The sequence below is a fragment of the Zingiber officinale genome, chromosome 8A (genome assembly GCF_018446385.1).
Source record: "Zingiber officinale cultivar Zhangliang chromosome 8A, Zo_v1.1, whole genome shotgun sequence".
NCBI classification, from domain to species: domain Eukaryota; kingdom Viridiplantae; phylum Streptophyta; class Magnoliopsida; order Zingiberales; family Zingiberaceae; genus Zingiber; species Zingiber officinale.
In genome coordinates, this window is record NC_056000.1 from 9,864,951 (window position 1) to 9,885,480 (window position 20,530).

Sequence of the window (20,530 nt, forward strand, 5' to 3'; positions counted from 1 at the left end):
AGCCGGTTAAGGATGTCCTACGGTCAAAGACGGTCAACGGTTCCCTCCTTTTCCGCCCGGCCATCTTCGCCTCTAACTAAATCAGATCAATTCGCACCTCCCACTTCAATTAACCCAAACCCTAATCGGACCAGCGACGCATCCTCAAATGCCATTTGCTCCTTCGCGAAATGACGCATTTTGCCAGCTCAAAGTTGCATTGTTGATCGTTAATGGGCAACTCATGCCGCGGATCCTACGTTGAGGGCAAGTACTTCCCCAGCTACAGCAGCGCCGGGCGACCCTCTGACCGGTCCCTATCCTCTTCCTTCTCTTCCGCCGGCTCCTCCTCCCCCAGCGGCGGTCACCGACATCACCACCTGGCCGACCCCGACGCGCCGCCTCGCCCGGCCTCGCGGCCCAACCGCGACGCCATGGCCGCAAACACCACGTGGGTGATGGGCCACCCGACGGCGAACCTCCGCGACCTCTACAATTTGGGGCGGAAGCTGGGGCAGGGGCAGTTCGGGACGACGTACCTGTGCACCGAGGTGGCAACTGGGAAGGCGTACGCGTGCAAGTCGATCTGCAAGAGGAAGCTGGTGGCGAAGGAGGACCTGGAGGACGTGCGGCGGGAGATCCAGATCATGCACCATCTCTCTGGCCACAAGAACGTCGTGACCATCAAGGGCGCGTACGAGGACGCGCTCTATGTGCACATTGTGATGGAGCTTTGCGAAGGGGGCGAGCTCTTCGACCGCATCATTCAGCGCGGCCAATACAGCGAGCGCAAGGCGGCCGAGCTCACCAGGATCATCGTCGGCGTCGTGGAGGCGTGCCATTCGCTCGGCGTAATGCACAGAGATCTCAAGCCGGAGAACTTCTTGTTGGCCAATAAGGATGATGATTCCTCGCTCAAGGCCATAGATTTTGGTCTCTCGGTCTTCTTCAAGCCAGGTAATTGTAATTTATTAGTTTACAATATACGATGATAAATTTTCTCTTCCAAGATATCCGATGATTGAAATATGTTCATAAATTCTATCACGATCTCAATACCTGTTCGTCCTTAAACGGTTGGTGAAAAGCCAATCATTCAAACCCAGGTCAAGTCAAATTGACCACTGATCCCTCGTCAGGGAACAACTCAGATTGGATTGGGCACTGCTTCAGTGAATAATTTTTCCAGTATCTTAATCGAATATTAGGATCTAAACAAAACCTGCTTCACCCCTGAACCGGTTTGGATGTCATACAACCCACCAATTCACTCAGTTACTGATCAAACCAGACATGGACTGATCCGCTCCACCGTTTTCTAGACTTTTTCCTATATTTTCTAAACATTTATTTATTCAAAACCTTAGCTTAGCCAGCCTTCTTGTAGTATGAGAATATGACATCCCAGTTAGTCTCAAATAATAAAATTGAGGGTTAAACCTTATTGATTTAGCCATGTTGCTTATCTTCTTATGGAACCTTTCTGTTCTTCTTTAAGCAATATATAAGCGAACAAGATGACAGAGAAGTTAGAGTTTTATGTGAAGATCTGATATTCCTGTTATTCTACGTTATATAATTTGATTGAACTGGTCAGTAATTAATCTAATTTTCTGAGTTAATGTATCTGCATCATTTGGAAGATGACTAACTGATTAGTTAATTTACTTTTGATAAATCCATTTCTTATAAATCTTAGTGTTTGCTGCTAATTGTGTGCACGACATTCAAAAACTGATTCTGGATCGATATTCAGCATATCGATTCAATGTGTTTTACTGGTAACAACCTTTTATGCGTACCAAATTGCAAGGGATGGCAGAGGATACATGCAATAGAATGCAGTAGATTGGCAAAAATTGGATTACTTTGGATTGACTATAACATTAGTGCATGCTGCTTTATCATCTTTATTTTCCTCTTCTTAGCTTGGTTTCTTTGTGGTAAAGCAAACGAGCAGTTTCTTGCTGATCAGATCATAACTGTCTTTTTGGAGGACAACGTTATTGCACCTTAATTATGCAATTGTTTCTCTTTTTTTCTAAGTATTACTGATCTTCAACTGAGATTGTAGCAGTATAAATTGGATTTCCTGTAACTTCAGGTCAGATCTTCACTGATGTAGTTGGTAGTCCTTATTATGTGGCTCCTGAAGTATTAGGGAAGCATTATGGACCAGAAGCTGATGTCTGGACTGCAGGAGTGATTTTATACATATTATTATGCGGGGTGCCACCCTTTTGGGCTGGTACAATTCTGTTTTTATCACTTTCTTCTTGGTATTCATTCTTAGCTTTGAGTAATCATATCAATTCTTAGGTGGGTTTCAGTCATGTTTATTTTTCATGCAGAAACACAACAAGGGATATTTGATGCAGTTCTGAAGGGAGTCATTGATTTTGATTCTGACCCATGGCCAATGATATCTGATAGTGCCAAGGACCTCATACGAAGGATGCTTTGTTCCCCTCCCGCGGAGCGTCTTACTGCTCATGAAGTACTTTGTATGTCTTCTTATATCAGATTTTCCCATTGGACCGTTTGCTAACAGTCTTGATCACCAAGTTGGTACAAATTATCTGCAAAAACATACGTGTTCTTGTTCAGATTTTCCATTTTCAATCATTGACATGACTCTCTAGTGAGAAAGCATAATAAAGTCTAGTTCACTAATTAAGGTTGTCTCTTGAATTTCATTTATCTGTGTTCCCTGTATCAAAATCTTGTAGGTATTAAATAACTAGAACATTCTCATATGAATATAATTGCAAAAAATTAACAGATTGCATCTGGGTTAACTAATTTCCAGCAGAAACTAGTCATGCATGCAAATTTTTTAACAAAGTGACAATTCTAATCCAGGTGGTCAATAACTGTCAGTGACAATCATTTAATTGCTCCCATGCTCAGGTCATCCCTGGATTTGTGAAAATGGAGTCGCTCCAGACCGTGCACTAGATCCAGCTGTACTCTCTCGAATCAAACAATTCTCAGCAATGAACAAGTTGAAGAAGATGGCTCTAAGAGTATGCTCCTGATAAATATTGTTTAAATAAAGTCAATTGTCATTTAAAATATTTTCCCTCTCATACTTCCACTAGGCATCGTAAATTCTGAATGATCTTGGCAGACTACTAGAGCTGTTCCTGCAGTGAGAGTGGGTTGCCGCAGCAAATTTACTGGATTAATGACCTCATGAATGCCCTTTTATTGCTTAGCTATTCTACAAGTCTTGTTTTAATAACGTAGATCCTTTCAGCAAATTCTTCTTAATTTTGTCCATGGAAATAAAAATAAATAAATAAATTTTATATTATATAGTTATATGTTTCCTTGTGAGCTACTGAATTGTTACAACACACCAAACTAGACATATTAGAAGCATTCGTTTTTCCACGTTTGTTCATGTTTCTTGTGCCCGTGAGTTTCATGAAGTTACCTTGTTTAGGATCTCTTCCAGAATTGCTGAAACCATCCTATACTAGTTTCTAGCTTTAGATGGGCTTATTCAACCTTGGAGATAGGAAATGAACATCATATCCTAGTAGATAACAAGCTAAAGAATTCTCAGGCCAAATTGACCCAAATTATTCCTTCTAGATATTTTTAAACCTGAATGAATATTAATTACACGTTTATTTATGTCATATTGCTCCCAATTGTTCCAGGTAATAGCTGAAAGCCTTTCAGAAGAAGAGATTGCTGGACTCAAGGAAATGTTTCATGCAATGGACACTGATAACAGTGGAGCTATCACATTTGATGAACTAAAAGAAGGTCTAAGAAAATATGGTTCAAATTTGAAAGAATGTGAGATTCGTGCTCTCATGGATGCTGTAAGTGAAATGTCTTAAGTAGGATTATGAAACAACATAATTTGATGATAATTACTCAAAATTGTGATACTTCCTCGAATGACTTTCTTCTGAGAAAATAGGCTGATGTCGACAACAGTGGCACCATTGACTATGGGGAATTTATAGCTGCCACAATACATCTTAACAAACTAGAGCGGGAAGAGCATTTGGCTGCTGCATTTTCTTACTTTGACAAGGATGGAAGTGGTTATATCACAGTTGATGAACTTCAGCAAGCCTGTAAGGATCACAACATCACCGATGTTCTGATTGATGATATCATCAGAGAAGTTGATCAGGACAATGTAAGCAATCCTTCTTTTGTTTACATATCATGTCACAAGGATCTTGGGAGTATGTTTATTCTATAATATACTTCAAACATGTTAAATGAATTGTTGACACATGATTCCTTTTTAATTACTTATATATCTCTCACTTGACATCTGCTAAATCTGTTTGAAATCTTTGTATCATGCTTTCCTTTTGGAAGACAAAGTCAATATGTTTGAATTCACCTGCTTGTAAAGGGCTTTGTTATGCATGTATAAATTTGAGCACTTGGGTATTTTTAATTCTACAGGCTCTAACTTTGTATGTTTTATCTTCCATGCTAGGAGAAAAAAATCACAATGTTTCTATGGCTAATCTGTTACTGATTTCCTATCTCAGGATGGTTGCATCGACTTTGGTGAGTTTGTCGCTATGATGCAAAAAGGGAACATGGGACATGGAAGATTAACCATGCGAAGCATGCGAAATAGTTTGAACATCAGCATGAGAGATTCTCCAGGAGCTCACTGATCACTAGCCACACAGGTTTAGTCCCAAATATTTTTGTTGTTGTTGTTGAGCGCATTGCTATACAAATATCAAGAAATTTTGTGAGTTAACAGTTGAATTCAAACAAAGTCACTCTTACATGTCTTTCCCCGCTCTTGCAGAATTTGAAGTAACTTCCTTCCAGTTCTACTAGTTGGGATATTCTATTTAGCCATTACAATCCAGTTGAATTTGAGCTGCTGATAATTTCCTGAGACGTCATGACTGAACAGGGCATTTGAAGTCATTCACACTCTAATGAACTGAAAATTATGCTACAGGGAGAATGATACACACATCCTGAAGTGAAGTTACAAGAATTCATCTCCATGGAGCAAATGTTTATGTTTATTTATTCTCCTGCTGCTTTTTCAGGCTCAATTTTGTTCATTCATTTTCTCATTTATAATTTTATTTCTCATAAAACTAGATTTATTTTGTCGATAATCATAACACATCGAAATTTGTTGTACAATTGTAAGATATTCATTGATTATATTTATATCATCACGGGATTTATTACATCATTCGAATTTTACAAACAAATCACTGTAAATGAGAAATAAAAATTAAGATCACAAAATTGGTAATTATAATTGCATATATATATATATACTTTCGGTAATTACTCAGATTGATATTTTTCTATCCAAAATCTATAATTTAAAATAAAAAATTATTTTATTAAATTTAAATATATATTTTTCTTTTCTCCTCTATAATATTTAGAGAATAGAATCTATTTTTAAAATTTAGAGAAGTATTATTTATAAATATATAATTTAAAAAATGGATAAGATAACTAATCTTTCTTCTATAATGTTGAATAGAATGTTTTTAAGTATTATTTATAAATGTATAATTTAAAAAATTAGATAAGATAACTAATATAAAGATTTTAAGTTACCCTATTTATGCGCAATTACAAAAAGAAAAACAGAAAGCCGTTTACCATGTCAGCAGAGAATTCCCCACGTGGAAAATCCTCCCGGCCCCGACCTTTCCTCCGTTTACTCTTAACGGCTATATTTGCCTATTTGGTGCCTTTCTCAATTTCAAATCATAAGGGCTCAGTCGCTCGGCGCTTTCCCTTCGCCGCTCTCCCCTCCTAGGGTTTCCTTTCTCCGCCGTTCCCTCCTCTCCAAGCCGCTGATCGCTGCGATACCTTCGCCATTGTTAAGGTTTCTTCCCTCCCTCACTGAAGACGATGGACCTCTCCCCGGGCACAGAGAATTACATCAAAGAATCCATCGAGAGCTCGCTGGGACTCCCGGTCTCCGTTAAGAGTCTCAGACTTAAACTACTCGCCTCAGAAGACTCCCGAAACCGCCTTCAAGATCAGGTCTTTGTCTTAGAGGAGCGCCTCCAGGATTCGAACAAGCGAATGGAGCAGTGCAGGGTTCGTATCCTATGTTCCCTTATTTCTTTACCTGACGTGAGAGGGTTCGCATCTTGATCGGAAAAGACTGGCTTTTAATTTTCATTCTTTCTTTTGGTTGATAGGCAGAGGCGAACATGAACGCACAGGGAGTGAGGAGATGCGTCGAGGAGAAAGAGATCTATGCGTCGAAGTATGGTGATTTGTTGACTCATTGCCGAAAGTTGGAGGAGGAGTGTTCTTTATATGAGCATGACTTGGAGAGGATTATGGAATCTTGTGACGAGTTGGGGAAGGAGAACGAGGAGTTACGATCAAGGCTGCAGGATGCTTCAAATGTAAGTGTGAAATTTTGCGTGTTATTTATCCCTTTTTAGGGCAAATTACGTCACATTCCACATTGTAATCATATTCATTCACACTGTGATTTAAGAAAGTTTATGAAGTGGTCACCCCACTATAAAACACCACTTAACTACTAAATTGGTATCAGAGCCTATTACCACTTTGGGACATGAAGTATATGCTGTCAAACATTCCACCAGAAGTTAGAAAACTTGACTATTTAGATCTAACTTTACGACCAAGAACCATAATTACTTTAGATCAAAACAAATATAGTCGGATCAAAGCACATGCTCATTGTCTGCACACAAACAATTTTCACCTAAATTCCATTACAGACTTACTAATAAGTCTTGGAATATCCTTACAATCACAACAACAACGTTTCCAACAACAAATTGAAACATTAACTAAAACTATTAAACAGAATAATCAGATTCTAGCTGAAGTATTATGAAATCTAGATTATCTAAAAGAAACCCAAGAATCTGTTCAAAGAACTTTGAAGGAATTAAGTAGTCAAGTGGTGTTTTATGGGATGGTTCGGAGAATTTGTATGAGTTAAGTAGTTAAGTGGTGTTGTTTTATGGGATGGTTCAGAGAATTTGTAGGAGTTGAGTAGTTAAGTGGTGTTTTATGGGATGGTTCGAAGTGGTTGAAGTTGCTTTTGGAAATACAGAAGGTAAGAGAATTTAGTTACTTCTGGAAATACAAAAGGTAAGAGAATTTGGTAAACAATACTAACATGTGAACAATAGTCGTGGACAGTAATTATGAACAGTGAACAGAAATTGTGAATAGTGGTTTGGTTTTAGGCTGAATTTAGGCACTTTGGAAAGGTATTTTACTCATATTTACTTCTCACCAGTGAGCCTCATGTATTAGGAAGCAACAAGAACCAGATGTCTTGGTATTCAAGCTTTAACCCGGCTTTTCAGGTCTTACAACTAGTTGTTAATAGCTCTTACTGCCCAATTTAGCCCGCATAGGTTTTATAAGCTTTACAATGATACAGTTCTATCCTCTTCATTAATTAGTTACCTTTCTTATACTTGGATAAGGGTTGAGGATTCTTGAAGATATAGTGAGAAAAATAGAGTCTTTTCTCAGGCCTAGAAAGTTTATTAAGCTGTCATAGAAAATGTACAGACTAGTAAATTACAAGCATTGGAGGCTAAGAACTTTGAAAAATACAAGTAAGCAGACTTATGAAATTACAAGCGTAGGAACTTAGGAAATTACAAAAACCTTGCAGACTTGCAAACTTGAGACTGATCTTTACAATCTTGCAAATTTCGATATGCAAACTCGAATGCCCAGACTAAGGGTCTGGAGGGGGTTTTATAGGAGAAGGGGAAGAGATGAGTGGGCTTAGTTGGGTAGATAAGAAGGAATTTGCTGAGTTGGGTGGATCAGAAAGCAACCGAATTCTCTTACCTTTTGTATTTCAGAAGCAATCGAATTCTCTTACCTTCTGTATTTCCAGGAGCAACTTCAACCATTCCGAACCATCCTATAAAATACTACTTAACTCCTACAACTTTTCTAAAACAACATCACTTAACTACTTAACTCCTACAAATTCTTCGAACCATCTCATAAAACACCACTTAACTAATAAATTGGTATCCGAGCCTATTACGACTTGGGACACAAAGTATATGCTATCAAACATTCCACCAGAAGTTAGATAACTTGACTATTTAGATCTAGCCTTACAACCAAGAACCATAATTACTTTAGATCAAAACAAACATAGTTGTTATATTTGGATCAAAGCACATACTCATTGTCTGCACACAGACAATTCTCATCTAAATTCCATTATAGACTTACTAATAAGTCTTGAAATATCCTTACAATCACAACAACAACTTCTCCAACAACAAATTGAATCATTAACTAAAACTATTAAATAGAATAATCAGATTCTAGCTAAAGTATTACGAAATCTAGATTATCTAAAAGAAACCCAAGAATATGTTCAAAGAACTTTGAAGGATAGTAGTCCGCTAAAGCAAGACATACTAGCCCTTTCCAAATAGATACCAAAAACTCAAAGCTCAGATAATAAGTCTAAGGCTCTGTTACTTCAATCAAAAGAACTAATTGTAAGTAATCGAACGCAACTTTATGAAAAACTGGGCGCCCTTCATAAAATACTTGAGGAAATCAAGTATAAATAAACAAACTTAGGTTTGAAAACACACATTACAAAGAAGCTTTAGAATATGCCAAACAATTTTCCGTGACTAAAGAAAACAGATATTGTAATATTGAATTGACTAGAAAAGGAGACCAAATCCTGTCACAACAAAACAATGCTTGCTATCTTAGCCCTCTTAACCTCACTTCACTATAGACTCTCTTTATTAGAAAATAGGCTACTTGCCATTGAAAAACAAAACTTGGGAAATAACCAAACTATAGACCAGAAAGAAGCTTTAATTAACTTGAATAAAGATTTAAATAAACTATCTCTTGGGAAAACAATAACTAGGAAATCACCAAGTACTTGTAAGTTTCTCACTTACACCTCAACGTCAAAACAACAAGATGAATCTAACAAGAATTGAACCTTTCACTGGTCTGTCACAAACAGGAAGAGACAGGACAACAGAAACTAATACAACTTCTTGGCTAGACACTATTCTTACAAGAAGAAATAGCTTCTCTACTACAAATAGATTTGAAGAAGTTATAAATGTTGAACGAGATCTAAATATCTTCTCAATTAAATAGTTAAATGCATTAAATCCTAGGCGTCTATACAGCCAAGGTATACTTAATTTCTCAACTGCTGTGTACAAACACCATCGACAAGAATCCCTTCATCTCCCAGATGGAGGAGAAGTAAGATTGAACTTAATGACAGAAGAGGAAGCTAGGACTCTACATAATCACAGACATAATTATATCCATTTAGGATTAATAGTTTTTGAACTAAGAGGACTTACAAGAGCAACACTAGGAGGAAAAGTATTATTAGTCTTATATGACTCCAGATTTTCTGATAAGGAAAAATGAAAAATCCATTATAGAACTTGTTGAAGTAGATACAAATAATAATTTAGGAATGACTTACTTGTGGCCAATTTTAATATTACAATCAGAGATCTCATTAGACATATTAACATGCATATCTAGGCAAAAGGATGTGGGTAGTTTCAACTTTCAAGGTGATAATTGACATTATTTTCCTCAGAAAAGCAATGAACCATATACATAATCATTTTAAAATCATGATCACATACATGATTGAAGTATTTACTACAAAAGGAATTCACTTCCTAAAACCTAGAGAATATAATTCAGAGGTTTTAGCAGGATTAGAATGGAACATTCATCTAAATAATCCTGAACAAACATTAAAACCCACAACTTTGATCATGTACAAAGACAGAAATGAAAACCTGTCAGTTAGGTTTTTAGGATATCAGCCTTCTACTTCTCAAACTAATGAGACTATCAAAACTGATAACTTAAATCTCATGTCTATCGAAACTGATAACTTAAATCTCATGTTAAGACAAGAAGAGGATCCTATCAGTATACTTAGAAGCTTAGGAAGGAGACACTTAAAATTAATCCAAGACATGAAAAATAAACAAGCCAGTCTTACAGCAGAAGACTTTAACTTAATGAATACATCTGAAGATGTTAAAAGTAGGAGGGATTTTAATAAGTGGTCATCCCCCAAAAAAACCAAAAAGGGGTAGGATTTTCACCAACATAAATTTTGTGGCAATGTCTAAGTATCGTCAAATTAAATGTTATTTTTATGAATGTGAAAACTAGAAAACAAATTCTAAGCACGCATTGTAGACCTTTTCAGATTTTTTCAGGTTATGAGAAAAAAAATCTTAACATGCACAAAACAGCTTTGGTGATTCAACCTATTAGTTTCCTGGGGCCATTGTGCCAAACATTGTTGGTGAACAAATTTTACACAGTTGTCATAGATTGTAGGGAATGTGTTGCAGTTTCAAAAATTTGAGGACGGATCACAGTAGAAACAGATTTGTTCTCGATAGTATTACTAGACCTGTTGGTTCATTTTTATATAGATTTTAGTCAGCTTTGATGGATGTGGACAACTAATGGGTGTGCCATTTAATGAACTGTTCCATGATATACATGATTAGCTTCAACACGCATTGATGTAAATATTTGACCTTGCACGACCTAATTCAACTCACAATAAAGGGGAAGAATGAACGGTTTGTTTTACCTCATTCAAGCATATGATTCTATGAAAGGCATGCCTTATCCATTCAGTTTGAACCTACTCCATGTTGCCTTTTTCATGCGTTAGAAATAGGAAAACATCAAGAGTGATGATAAAGAATATCTTTTTCATATTGGGGACTTTTTGTTTATATGCTGTGGCTTGTGATATTTAGGGAAATGTCTTTTGACTTACTAATTTTAATGTCATAAAAATAACAAGCATGGATATGTAATGCAGCTGAGAATAAGACTGTTACTTGACATTCATATCAGGAAAACTATGTTCACTAGAGCTTGCATTGTCCAATTTAAAACTGTGGCTTCATTGTGAATGGTATGATAATCATAGGACAGTTCATTTGATCATGCTTGTTATTAGGCATAATAATCTGGTAGCAATAGTATATATTCATATTATTCTCCTTAAGGGGTCAATTGTTCAAGTCTTTCTTTGAATCACGTGACATTAACTTCATTTCTGGTTAAGAATAACCCTCCATTTCCATGATACCTGGGCATTACCTGGTTGTAGTACGTATACATACAATTCTTCTTAAGAGACCAACTAGTCTATTGGTTCATAGGATTCATTGGAATTAGTTCCATTCAAATGTAAGAATAAGACCTTCATTGCTAGGTTATGTTACAGAAAATTGATGCTCTTCTATTATTATTATCTTCAGCTTTCCATGTAAGCTTGAGGTTAGTTCTTATGTAACATTCGTTTGAATGTTTTGGTCTGTTTTTGTATCTGATTTACTTATACTCTCATGTCTTCTGGCAGCTCTTAAAAGGCACTTCGTTCATAATTTAACCATTTCTGGATTTGAAATATCATGGTCTCTATTTGATAACCTCTTTTGTTTTATGTGGAAAAGGCCCCTTCAAGTTTAGAAAGAAAGGTTCGTCAGCCAGTAGTTGCCTATATCGACGAATTCCTTTAATAATGTTTTTTTGTAACTTATCGATCCTGATTCTACCAAATGCTTAGCATTTCTTGTGGTTGCCTTGCTAGGTAAGAATTAATCTTTTCAGAATACCAGTTGGTTCTCTAGCCTCTAGATTTCTGATTAGTTACACAGTTTACATTCTGTATGGTGTATAATTAATGCCTTGGATCATTTAGATCTATTCATTCAGTTACTGAATAAACAAGTGGTTTCTTTTATCACATATATAATCCTAATTATCCTTATGAATGTGTGACATTGTTTCATCTTATAGCTGGAATCATTGGCTACCAAAATTGAGACCTTGAACAAGGACAAGGAACATTTGAGGATAAATCTTCACACAGCTGAAGAAGAGGTTTGAAATCCATTTCACTTTCTTGTTCTCGACCATAAATGATCCTCATCATGGCAAGTAATCTGGTGTTTTACATATCGTGCAAGGTCAAAATTCTTTTTCAAGAGAACAAAATGCTGGATGAAGAGAACAAGAGGTTGTTGGAATTACTGAAAACAGAGAGGCAGCGTCAAGGATCCAACAGCCACAAGCGTTCCGCAAGTGCTTCTGCTGCTAAAGTGAGGATAACATAAATCAGAATTTTCTGTCGTAAACACAAACATTGACAAGATTTTAACATAATTAAAAATTGGCAAAGTTTAGTCCGGGTGATTCAGTTTTGAAAACAGGCACTGTTTCATCTTGTCCTAGATAATCTCCTGCTACTAAACAATCTGAGAATGTTGATTCTTCTTTTTTCTATTTGTTCAGGGTAAACGCAAGTCAAGGCCAAACGATGGCAGTCCTTTCGGGCTAAGGATTGATTTTGAATCGTCAGATTCATCAAGTTTACCATTGTCGCCAATCCATCAGAACTTGCCTGAGTCTAGAATGCATAAGAAAGTTCCATCGACCCAATGCTCAAGCTAAGTTATCTCTAAACTGACAACCTGTTTGGTGGCCGTGTTGAGATCAACAGTTCTTGTTGTTCTTCTTCTACTGAAAACTGATGGCTTTCATTGCCCATGCTCAATAAAGTCAGATTGTTTGCTAGCTCCTGACTGTTGACCAAAAAATATCAATGCAATATACTTGGAATCACTTTTTAGGCCGTTGTAAAGACTGAACAAAAGTACTAATTGCATTGTTCTGATCTATGTTACTATGATAAATATAAGTAGGATAGAAGCAATAGGGATGTAAATGAGTTTAGCTTGTTCAAACTTGTTTATTTATTTATCAAACTTCTTTAACATTGTTTGTTAAAGAATCTATCTAGCTCCATTTTAGCCTAAATTTTTTATCGAGCTCAACTAATAATGTTATTGTCCTTGTAAATTAGGTTGAACTTTTATCTAATGCTATAAAATTTATATTGTTTTTTTTTTCTTTTAACATATTATAAATACTATTTTTAAATTATAATTAAATTTTATACAAATTAATAAATAAGTTTATTTATAAATTATTTATGAACTTTATTTATAAATAATTTTAATGAATTAGGTTTATTAGTGTTCAAACTTGTGTATTTTATATATTCTTTTAATACTAATGAATTAAGCTTATTTAGTTCAATTCATTTACAAATTCTAAATTAGGATTAATCAATTTTAAATAAAAAATTTGAATTTAAAATTTACAATAGAGTTTGATACTTATTTCCTTAACATTTTAGTCCTTTAGACAAAACATGTTTCTTTGCAAGAAGATAAATGGTATGCTTCTTTTACACTTCCTCATCATATAATAAATTTATATAACATCTAAATTCCAATTAAACTAATAAAATATATTTATTATGAATTTTAAAATTTTGTAGCCAGTTTGAATTCGGAATTATCAAATTTATATTTATAAAAAAAATTATAAATTAAAACCAACCTCTTGTGACACAAATCGGTAAGCTTGAATCTTTCAATTTTTATCTCAATAGCCTATAACCTCTTCACAATTGATAACTAAAATTTGATTCAATTTAAACTTTTTATGTTAAACTAGCACCAGTTAATCATCGGGCTGATTAATCATAAAAATAACCGATCTGATGTCATAAAAATTTTTAACCATCAGAATAATTATGAAAATGATGACCTAGCAGTTCAACATTTTAGATTTATCATCTCACTAAAGAAAAATATCTCATAGTGCGTCGTAATTAAAAATTAAACAGTAAATATTTAAGAGACTACTCAGACTCCCTGCCGTTGGACCCACGGCTGATTCAATTTAAACTTAAACTATAGAAAGTCTAGTTTGAAAGAGAAACGATTCACACCTCATTCCAATTAAGTAGACAATTGAATGCCATTAAGCCCTCTTTCTTCTAATACTTTTATAGGATAAATTCCAAGTATAATTACATTCAAAAGTTGATCTTTAAATTCATCCTCTTTAAAATTCAAATCACGATATTTTTTTCTTTTCATTATTATGCTAAGAAGTGACCGTGGCCACATCACGTAGCACTTGCTTCAATTAAATTAAGCAATAGGAGTTCACAAAATGGGGGTGTCTGCCCTACATTTTTCCTTGCAAGCAACCTAATGCCTCTAGCAAAGACCCTTTTTTTTTTGTCCTTTCACTGCATTAAAATTGTTAGCTAAAAGAGAAGAGGAAAAAGATGACTACACAGGCACCTGCCTCCCCATAAGCATGTGGTTGGACCCCCATGTTTCTTGTGATCTTGTCAAAATTATTGAGTAGGGTTGGTCAAGCCATGAACTAGCTAGCTAGAACGAGTTACTAGTCGAACCAAGAGGGAGGGCACAGATAACAACTGTGTCTACTCATTTTTGTTGCCATAGCTAAGATCAACAAGAATTATTGTTATCATTTTAATAATCTCATATTATGATGAAGTGGGTTAGATGAACACTCTTAATAGCATTTTTAGCCAATTTGTTACAGTGACAGAATTATTCTAGACTAATATTTGATATATAAATTAATAAATTTTTATGTAAGAGTTGAGCTTGAGTTATATCTTGTTCGGTTCAGTCTTACTATTGAAGGCACTGTATGAGGCGTGTGCAAAGGAAGAAGCAGTGGACTATACCTTTTCCTTCTATTTAAACAGGCAAAAAGGGCAATCTTTCTCCACAATCCTTCTCCTTTTCCTCGTCTATCTTCTTCTCAATTCTTCTACGTCAAAAATAATTCTCTCGTTTGAGCTGTTTCAGTTCAATCCAATGGCAAAAGATTGTAAGCATGCTTTCCACAGGCTTTCTTGAACTGCGTGAGTTGATTCTTAATTGTTTTTTCACAATTAGTTTCTTCTCCAAATCAACCTGTGGAAAGAATTAATTATCTTGTTGTTGATAGTTCAAGAAAATCCGTGGAAAACATGGTATGAATCTTTCTTATCGAGTTTTTGTTGCTGTTCTTTTTCCATTTTAATTTTTTTTAATGGGCGGATGAAATGATTAGTGGATAATTTTTTTATCTTTCTATTTGTTATAAAATAAAATAAAATTAAAAGAAATATTTATCATCAAAGATGCGTCATCGTAAGTACTGAAAATAAAATTAATAATAATAAAGCAACTGAATATTTAAATGTCTGCATTTTCTAAATGGGCCTTCTTTAGATTTTAATTTTTAAACTCTCGGCCCATTTTACTCGGAATTGTGAGCGCAGGGGATCGATCGCCTCCATGGCGCTGTGGTTTGCTCGCGCAGCTCGAAAGCTTCGCCGCCTCCCGCCGGCGGCTGCCCGCTCCATCTTCCCCTTCGCTTCCCCTCCGCCAATTCCTAGCTCTTCCTCCATCCTCTATATTTTTGGATCTCCCATCCCGCGTCTGAGTCGCCCTCCTTGGGCGGGATCGCCGCTTCTCGTTGGATTCCCCCATCATCTGTCCTTCGCCTCTCTGTCCGGTTCCTCCAACGAAACCGAAGGGGATGGAGTGGCGCGGAGTCCGGAAGATGGAGCTGTGGAAGCGCCTCCGTCGTGGCTCGACGCCTACTTGCCCCCGTCGGTGCGCCCGTATGCGCTACTAGCACGGCTGGATAAGCCAATAGGGTTATGGCTATTGGCTTGGCCTTGCACGTGGTACTGTTTATTTCTTTTTATTTTACATTTGCTTGTCAGATTTTCTTTGAAGAACAAAATTTACGTGTGTAATTATAAAACGAAGATCAAATGTATGAATTTTTAACTTGCAAATAATATGAGAATACTTGAGGGAACAATTCGGTTGAATGAATAAAAAAATCTCCACTACATGAATCCACTGTTCAAAACGGTAAAAAAAGGTGTGCTTGATAGGGTCCCAACTACTTGGAGTCATTTACCTGATCTTATCCTGCCATCTAGGATTCTAAGCCATAAATACAAAATAGGTATAAGATCACCGATACATAGGGAGTGTTGATGACATGACCAAAGATGCTAATTACGTTTTTCTTTTGTATATTTAGTCTGTTTTTAAGATTTTTTTTTCTTATGTGCTTGTTTTTGTGTGTGTGTGTGTGTGTGTGTGTGTGTGTGTGTGTGCACGCTCGTGTGTGTTAGCACATGCACCTATTCATGTTTCTGATTTCCACTTTTTTCATTCTTCTTCTGAGACAATCAAATGGGCTGCAATTGGCCAAAGTCTAATATAAACTAATTTTGCACGCCTATCAAAGCCATTTGGTAAAAGTATTGAAACATACTTTGATGAGAAACTTGGTTATCTCTTTGGCATATCCTCTAGATCAAGATTTTTTTTGTTGATCAATTCCTGCCATGTTGATACTCTCATAATCTTGCATCAGGTCAATTACCATGGCAGCAACACCAGGGCACCTTCCTGACATAAAAATGTTAACATTGTTTGGTTGTGGAGCTGTGCTTTTAAGGGGAGCTGGTTGTACTGTGAATGACCTTCTTGATCGTGACATTGATGTCAAGGTAATCTACTTCCCTTTTTCTTCTATTATATATGAACATATATATATTTCAAGTTGGTAGGGCTTATTTACTAATGCAGTTTATTTTTAAATTATAAAATTTAATGTTTTTAGTTCCAATTTTAAAGTTTGTTCATGGCGGTAAATAGTGTCACAGCATAAATAAAAAGTTTTTGATCACTTTATAAACATCTTAACAATGTGTGTTCATACTCACATGAGGTTCCTTTTGCTGCAGGTTGAGCGAACAAAATATAGGCCCATTGCATCTGGTATGTTGTCACCATTTCAAGGGCTTTGCTTTTTGGGTTTCCAACTTCTTTTAGGTTTAGGAATCCTTCTGCAACTCAATACTTATAGGTAAATATATCTTCAATAAACTTTACTAATGTTTTCCGCATTGAGATGCCAACACATTTTGCATGTCTCAAAGGTTTCTTATTAGATATTGTTTTTTATTTTTTTTAAAAGAATTCAATTACTTTTGTCATTTACTTAAATTGAATCAGGATGTTTCCGTTAAAAGTACAGTGAGATATTCCCTTATAATAGACTAAAATTGGTTTCTTCTCACAAAGGTTTATTACTCTTAATCTTGACACTAATTTCAGCTAACATTCAGAATCAACTGGTAAATGTGCGTCCAACTTGAGAGCAGAACTTAATCATTTTTCCTATTTTTTATGTCATTACCTATGGACAATCAGAATGTTCTGAACCAGACTTACAATTGCTATACTCTTAAGACTTAAGTACTTACTGGACTTCTTTCAAAGCCATCAGAACTAAAGCATATTTGTTCCACAAATAAAAATAATGTGGAAATTTGAAGGAATTTGTGGTAGACTCAGTGCACTCTTTATATGACAATCAAGTAACTCAGCAAGAACTGTTTCATGAATAGGAAACCATGCATCATACCCTTGGTGAAGATACTTTTCATCATGGATCAAGCACACAATCTTTGATTATCCACGAACTAAGGGAAAATTTGTTTGGGTGAGATTTAATGTCATGGATAATGATGCAAAAATAACACAAAGGATGTTCCTCATTGCTCACAGTTCTAGGGTGATGGTGTTTGTTGTTTTAAAGATCATTATCATGCAGAAAATACTTGTAAGTCAGAATTTATGTTTTTTTGAATACTTGACAATATGATTCATATTTTTGTTGTCTATTTAGTTGATACTGAACTCGCCTTCTTTTCAACTAATATGTATGTCCGTTTCATAGATGGTAGAAATCTAGAGCACAAGAGAGATTTGATGTTGCCACATCTTGCTAGGTCCTTTATATTGGCTGAACAATGGAGAATACATTCTCAACTCAAAACCTTTTGTGTCCAAGAGTACTTAAACTTTAGCATGGGCTTTACTTGCTTGACCCATCTTTTGTAATCTGTCCTCAGACCCACCTTTTATAATCTGTTCTCTGGTCCTATTTAGTAAGATTTTAGTTGCTTTGATCTCGTCTCAATATCAGTGTTCACCCCTTGTAAAATATTTTCAAATATAGTTCAGTTCTGTTTATATATAATAGGGAGTTTCTTTCCTAAAAACATAAGCATGTGTATCTACAGAAGTGCTATTCTTCCAAGTACTTTAACTTGTATTAACTTGTAGTTTTCAAAGAACTAAATTTTTTTTATTCATTTTTATTTTTTCTAAGTGCAGCCAAATTCTTGGTGCATCATCGTTATTTTTGGTTTCCTCCTATCCTCTTATGAAGCGATTGACATTTTGGGTATGTACCACGAAAAACAGGTTAATGACTATGTTATCATTAGTTTTTTTAACGTCCACTCTACTTCCCTTAGCTAATCTTACTACAGCCTCAAGCATACTTAGGTTTAACCTTCAACTGGGGAGCTTTATTAGGGTGGGCTGCTGTTAAAGAAAGTTTGGATCCTGCAATTGTCCTGCCATTGTATGCTGCTGGTGTCTGTTGGACCCTTGTATATGACACGATATATGCACATCAGGTATATATTGTTAACATTGGCACTTCTTGTCAGTTTGAGTTTTTTACATTTGTTTTTATGCAATTGATTAACTTTTCAAAGTAGTATTGACTTAATACAAATTACTCTTAGGATAAGGAAGATGACAAAATGGTGGGTGTTAAATCAACAGCTTTGAGATTTGGAAGTTTGACAAAGAACTGGGTTACTGGCTTTGCAATTGCATGCATTGGCAATCTAGCTCTTAGTGGATACAATGCAGAGCTTGGTACACATTATCTACTTTGTTCTATTTCTTACAATTATTTATCTATGATTTTTTCATACTCTAATGAATGTGTGCTTATCTTTCCTAGGGCAGCATGGCAATACTATACATTTCTTATAGCTGCTGCTGGGCACCTAGGATGGCAGATTTCTACTGTTGACTTGTCTAGTCGTGCAGATTGCAACAGAAAGTAAGGCTGATTTTCTTCTAGAAAATATTTACATTTTGGTTACATGAGGTTGATGAGAAAGGATAACAAGCTTTGCTTTCTGTGTGACTTCCACATCAAGAGAAAAAAAAAAAATCTTAAAGATCTGATGAAATATAGACACCTCAAAAAAATGGAAATTTAGCAAGGAAGTTCATGAGTTATTCAAGAGCAATTTTATTTCTGCCAAGCAATCATTGCATTGTGAAAGATAAATTGTTTTGCATTTCAACCATTGGACAACTTTTCTTGTTTGTAGATTTGTGTCAAACAAGTGGTTTGGAGCTATCATATTCAGCGGAATATTATTTGGTCGATTAGCTTCATGAGAGGTAATCTGTGTATTTTTTTTCTTCATATTTTTTGGTTGGAAAGTGGTTTGGAGTTATCATACTTTGGCTCAAACATGGAATTCCTTTTAATTGTATATACGAAATCTAATCTTCTACTTCAGTTGTATCTTATCTAGAAGAATACGATTACGCACATAATGGAATTTATTCAACCATCATAGAATAGGATATGTCATGTCAACTAGAATTAGAACACTCAAGCATGATTTATCGTCATAAGGAAGACACAACAAAACAAGGAAAGATGTCTACTTTAGTTTATGTAAAATCATGTCATGTACATATGGCAATCTTGTGGTTAATGACAAGTTGTAATTGAAATAGATTAAATTTGTATAAATAAAAAATGGAATTAGAATTGCAACAATCTGAAAAAAATTTCTGCGCTATTCAATTTTGTTTAATGTTAATTCAATCTGCTTTCTTGCTTTTTCTTCTCAGTAAGCAATCCATATGCACTTAACACTGTTATTGACATCTTCTGCAGTTGCAGTTGGGTTCTTTTCAGAGCATCTGAATCTGAACTTTTGTAAGCAATCACACTGATTATTGGAAAAAGTTTTTTTTTTTAGAAAAAAAAAAAGCAAGGTGGGATTGATTTCATGGTCATTTTATAAATTAAGAATTGCTAAAACGATTGTATTTTTCTTACTAGTTACAATTGGATGCCTTGCGTTGATTAATTTATCATAACCAGCTACAAAACTTTGTTATGATTTTGTTGTTGTTGTTTAAGAAAAATGATCCATGTAGAAGATGAAGAAACTCATTTTATAGGTTTGGAAGATGACGAATATAAAGGTTGGGACAGAGGTTCATATTTCTTAATTTCTTTTTTTCCCCCCTCCAAGAAAAGCATGCTTATGCCTTGTTATTGTTTTCCAAATATGACCCTGAAGTTTTTTATAATCTCACCTTGTCCGATTTAATTTTAATACCTTTGCGTTAAATTATATTTTCAGGGATGTTTAAGAACGTGGAAAAAGGGGGGAAATGGCTTTAGGAAGGAAAATGAGCAGAGAAGAAATGGAAAGGCTCCTATAAATTGTACTGATAAAATTCTATACGTTTTAAATGTATTATTTTTGAACTAGCATTTGAAAGATTTTAAAAGAATATATTGTAGGAATCAACGAAAAGTTTTATAAAATATCAAGTAAACTTAAGGTTTGTTTATGAAATACGAATCAGATATTTGCAACAATAGAGCTATGCTTTCTTTAGGCATTAATAAAATTTGTTTTGATTTATGTTTATAGTATCACCAATATTTATACTTTTTCTCT

The 20,530-nt window shown here is 35.2% G+C and overlaps 3 protein-coding genes across 12 annotated transcripts; all 3 read left to right on the forward strand.

Moving 5' to 3' along the window:
• Positions 1 to 106: 106 nt before the first annotated feature.
• LOC122012346 (calcium-dependent protein kinase 26-like) lies at positions 107 to 5,168 on the forward strand. 2 transcript variants are annotated; one of them, XM_042568849.1, is made up of 8 exons: positions 107 to 936; positions 2,084 to 2,227; positions 2,331 to 2,483; positions 2,890 to 3,005; positions 3,648 to 3,815; positions 3,917 to 4,141; positions 4,509 to 4,655; positions 4,781 to 5,168. In XM_042568849.1, exons 1-7 carry the CDS (start codon positions 213 to 215, stop codon positions 4,638 to 4,640), a joined length of 1,662 nt encoding a protein of 553 aa, XP_042424783.1. In that variant the 5' UTR covers positions 107 to 212; the 3' UTR covers positions 4,641 to 4,655; positions 4,781 to 5,168. The 2 variants fall into 2 exon arrangements, with proteins under 2 accessions (XP_042424783.1, XP_042424784.1); XM_042568850.1 differs by lacking the exon at positions 2,084 to 2,227.
• Positions 5,169 to 5,721: 553 nt separating this feature from the next.
• On the forward strand, positions 5,722 to 12,837 carry LOC122011470 (protein Hook homolog 2-like). Its single transcript, XM_042567864.1, has 5 exons — positions 5,722 to 6,057; positions 6,162 to 6,374; positions 11,836 to 11,919; positions 12,006 to 12,137; positions 12,331 to 12,837. Exons 1-5 carry the CDS (start codon positions 5,866 to 5,868, stop codon positions 12,487 to 12,489), a joined length of 780 nt encoding a protein of 259 aa, XP_042423798.1. The 5' UTR covers positions 5,722 to 5,865; the 3' UTR covers positions 12,490 to 12,837.
• A 2,362-nt stretch (positions 12,838 to 15,199) lies between these two features.
• Positions 15,200 to 20,420, forward strand: LOC122012349 (4-hydroxybenzoate polyprenyltransferase, mitochondrial-like). Of its 9 annotated transcripts, none has more exons than XR_006120195.1 (11): positions 15,200 to 15,610; positions 16,318 to 16,453; positions 16,691 to 16,812; positions 18,129 to 18,198; positions 18,287 to 18,436; positions 18,548 to 18,683; positions 18,777 to 18,873; positions 19,151 to 19,223; positions 19,732 to 19,773; positions 19,981 to 20,045; positions 20,207 to 20,420. XR_006120195.1 is itself a non-coding variant. In XM_042568855.1 (10 exons), exons 1-8 carry the CDS (start codon positions 15,216 to 15,218, stop codon positions 19,218 to 19,220), a joined length of 1,176 nt encoding a protein of 391 aa, XP_042424789.1. In that variant the 5' UTR covers positions 15,200 to 15,215; the 3' UTR covers positions 19,221 to 19,223; positions 19,732 to 19,773; positions 19,981 to 20,420. The 9 variants fall into 9 exon arrangements, 5 of the variants coding, with proteins under 5 accessions (XP_042424789.1, XP_042424790.1, XP_042424788.1 ...); XR_006120196.1 differs by having other exon boundaries at positions 20,022 to 20,045; XR_006120194.1 differs by having other exon boundaries at positions 19,732 to 20,045; positions 20,207 to 20,362.
• Positions 20,421 to 20,530: the final 110 nt, after the last annotated feature.

What these genes read in the sequence shown, in the direction of transcription:
- LOC122012346 (XM_042568849.1), top strand. Translation starts at nt 213, where the DNA reads ATGGGCAACTCATGCCGCGGATCCTACGTTGAGGGCAAGTACTTCCCC. An exon ending in TACTGCTCATGAAGTACTTT is followed by an intron (nt 2,484 to 2,889) that starts GTATGTCTTCTT and finishes TCCCATGCTCAG; the next exon opens with GTCATCCCTGGATTTGTGAA. An exon ending in TGAAGAAGATGGCTCTAAGA is followed by an intron (nt 3,006 to 3,647) that starts GTATGCTCCTGA and finishes CAATTGTTCCAG; the next exon opens with GTAATAGCTGAAAGCCTTTC.
- LOC122011470 (XM_042567864.1), top strand. Translation starts at nt 5,866, where the DNA reads ATGGACCTCTCCCCGGGCACAGAGAATTACATCAAAGAATCCATCGAG. An exon ending in AGCGAATGGAGCAGTGCAGG is followed by an intron (nt 6,058 to 6,161) that starts GTTCGTATCCTA and finishes TTTGGTTGATAG; the next exon opens with GCAGAGGCGAACATGAACGC. An exon ending in CAAGTGCTTCTGCTGCTAAA is followed by an intron (nt 12,138 to 12,330) that starts GTGAGGATAACA and finishes CTATTTGTTCAG; the next exon opens with GGTAAACGCAAGTCAAGGCC.
- LOC122012349 (XM_042568855.1), top strand. Translation starts at nt 15,216, where the DNA reads ATGGCGCTGTGGTTTGCTCGCGCAGCTCGAAAGCTTCGCCGCCTCCCG. An exon ending in CTGCAACTCAATACTTATAG is followed by an intron (nt 16,813 to 18,128) that starts GTAAATATATCT and finishes TTCTAAGTGCAG; the next exon opens with CCAAATTCTTGGTGCATCAT. An exon ending in CGTGCAGATTGCAACAGAAA is followed by an intron (nt 18,874 to 19,150) that starts GTAAGGCTGATT and finishes TCTTGTTTGTAG; the next exon opens with ATTTGTGTCAAACAAGTGGT.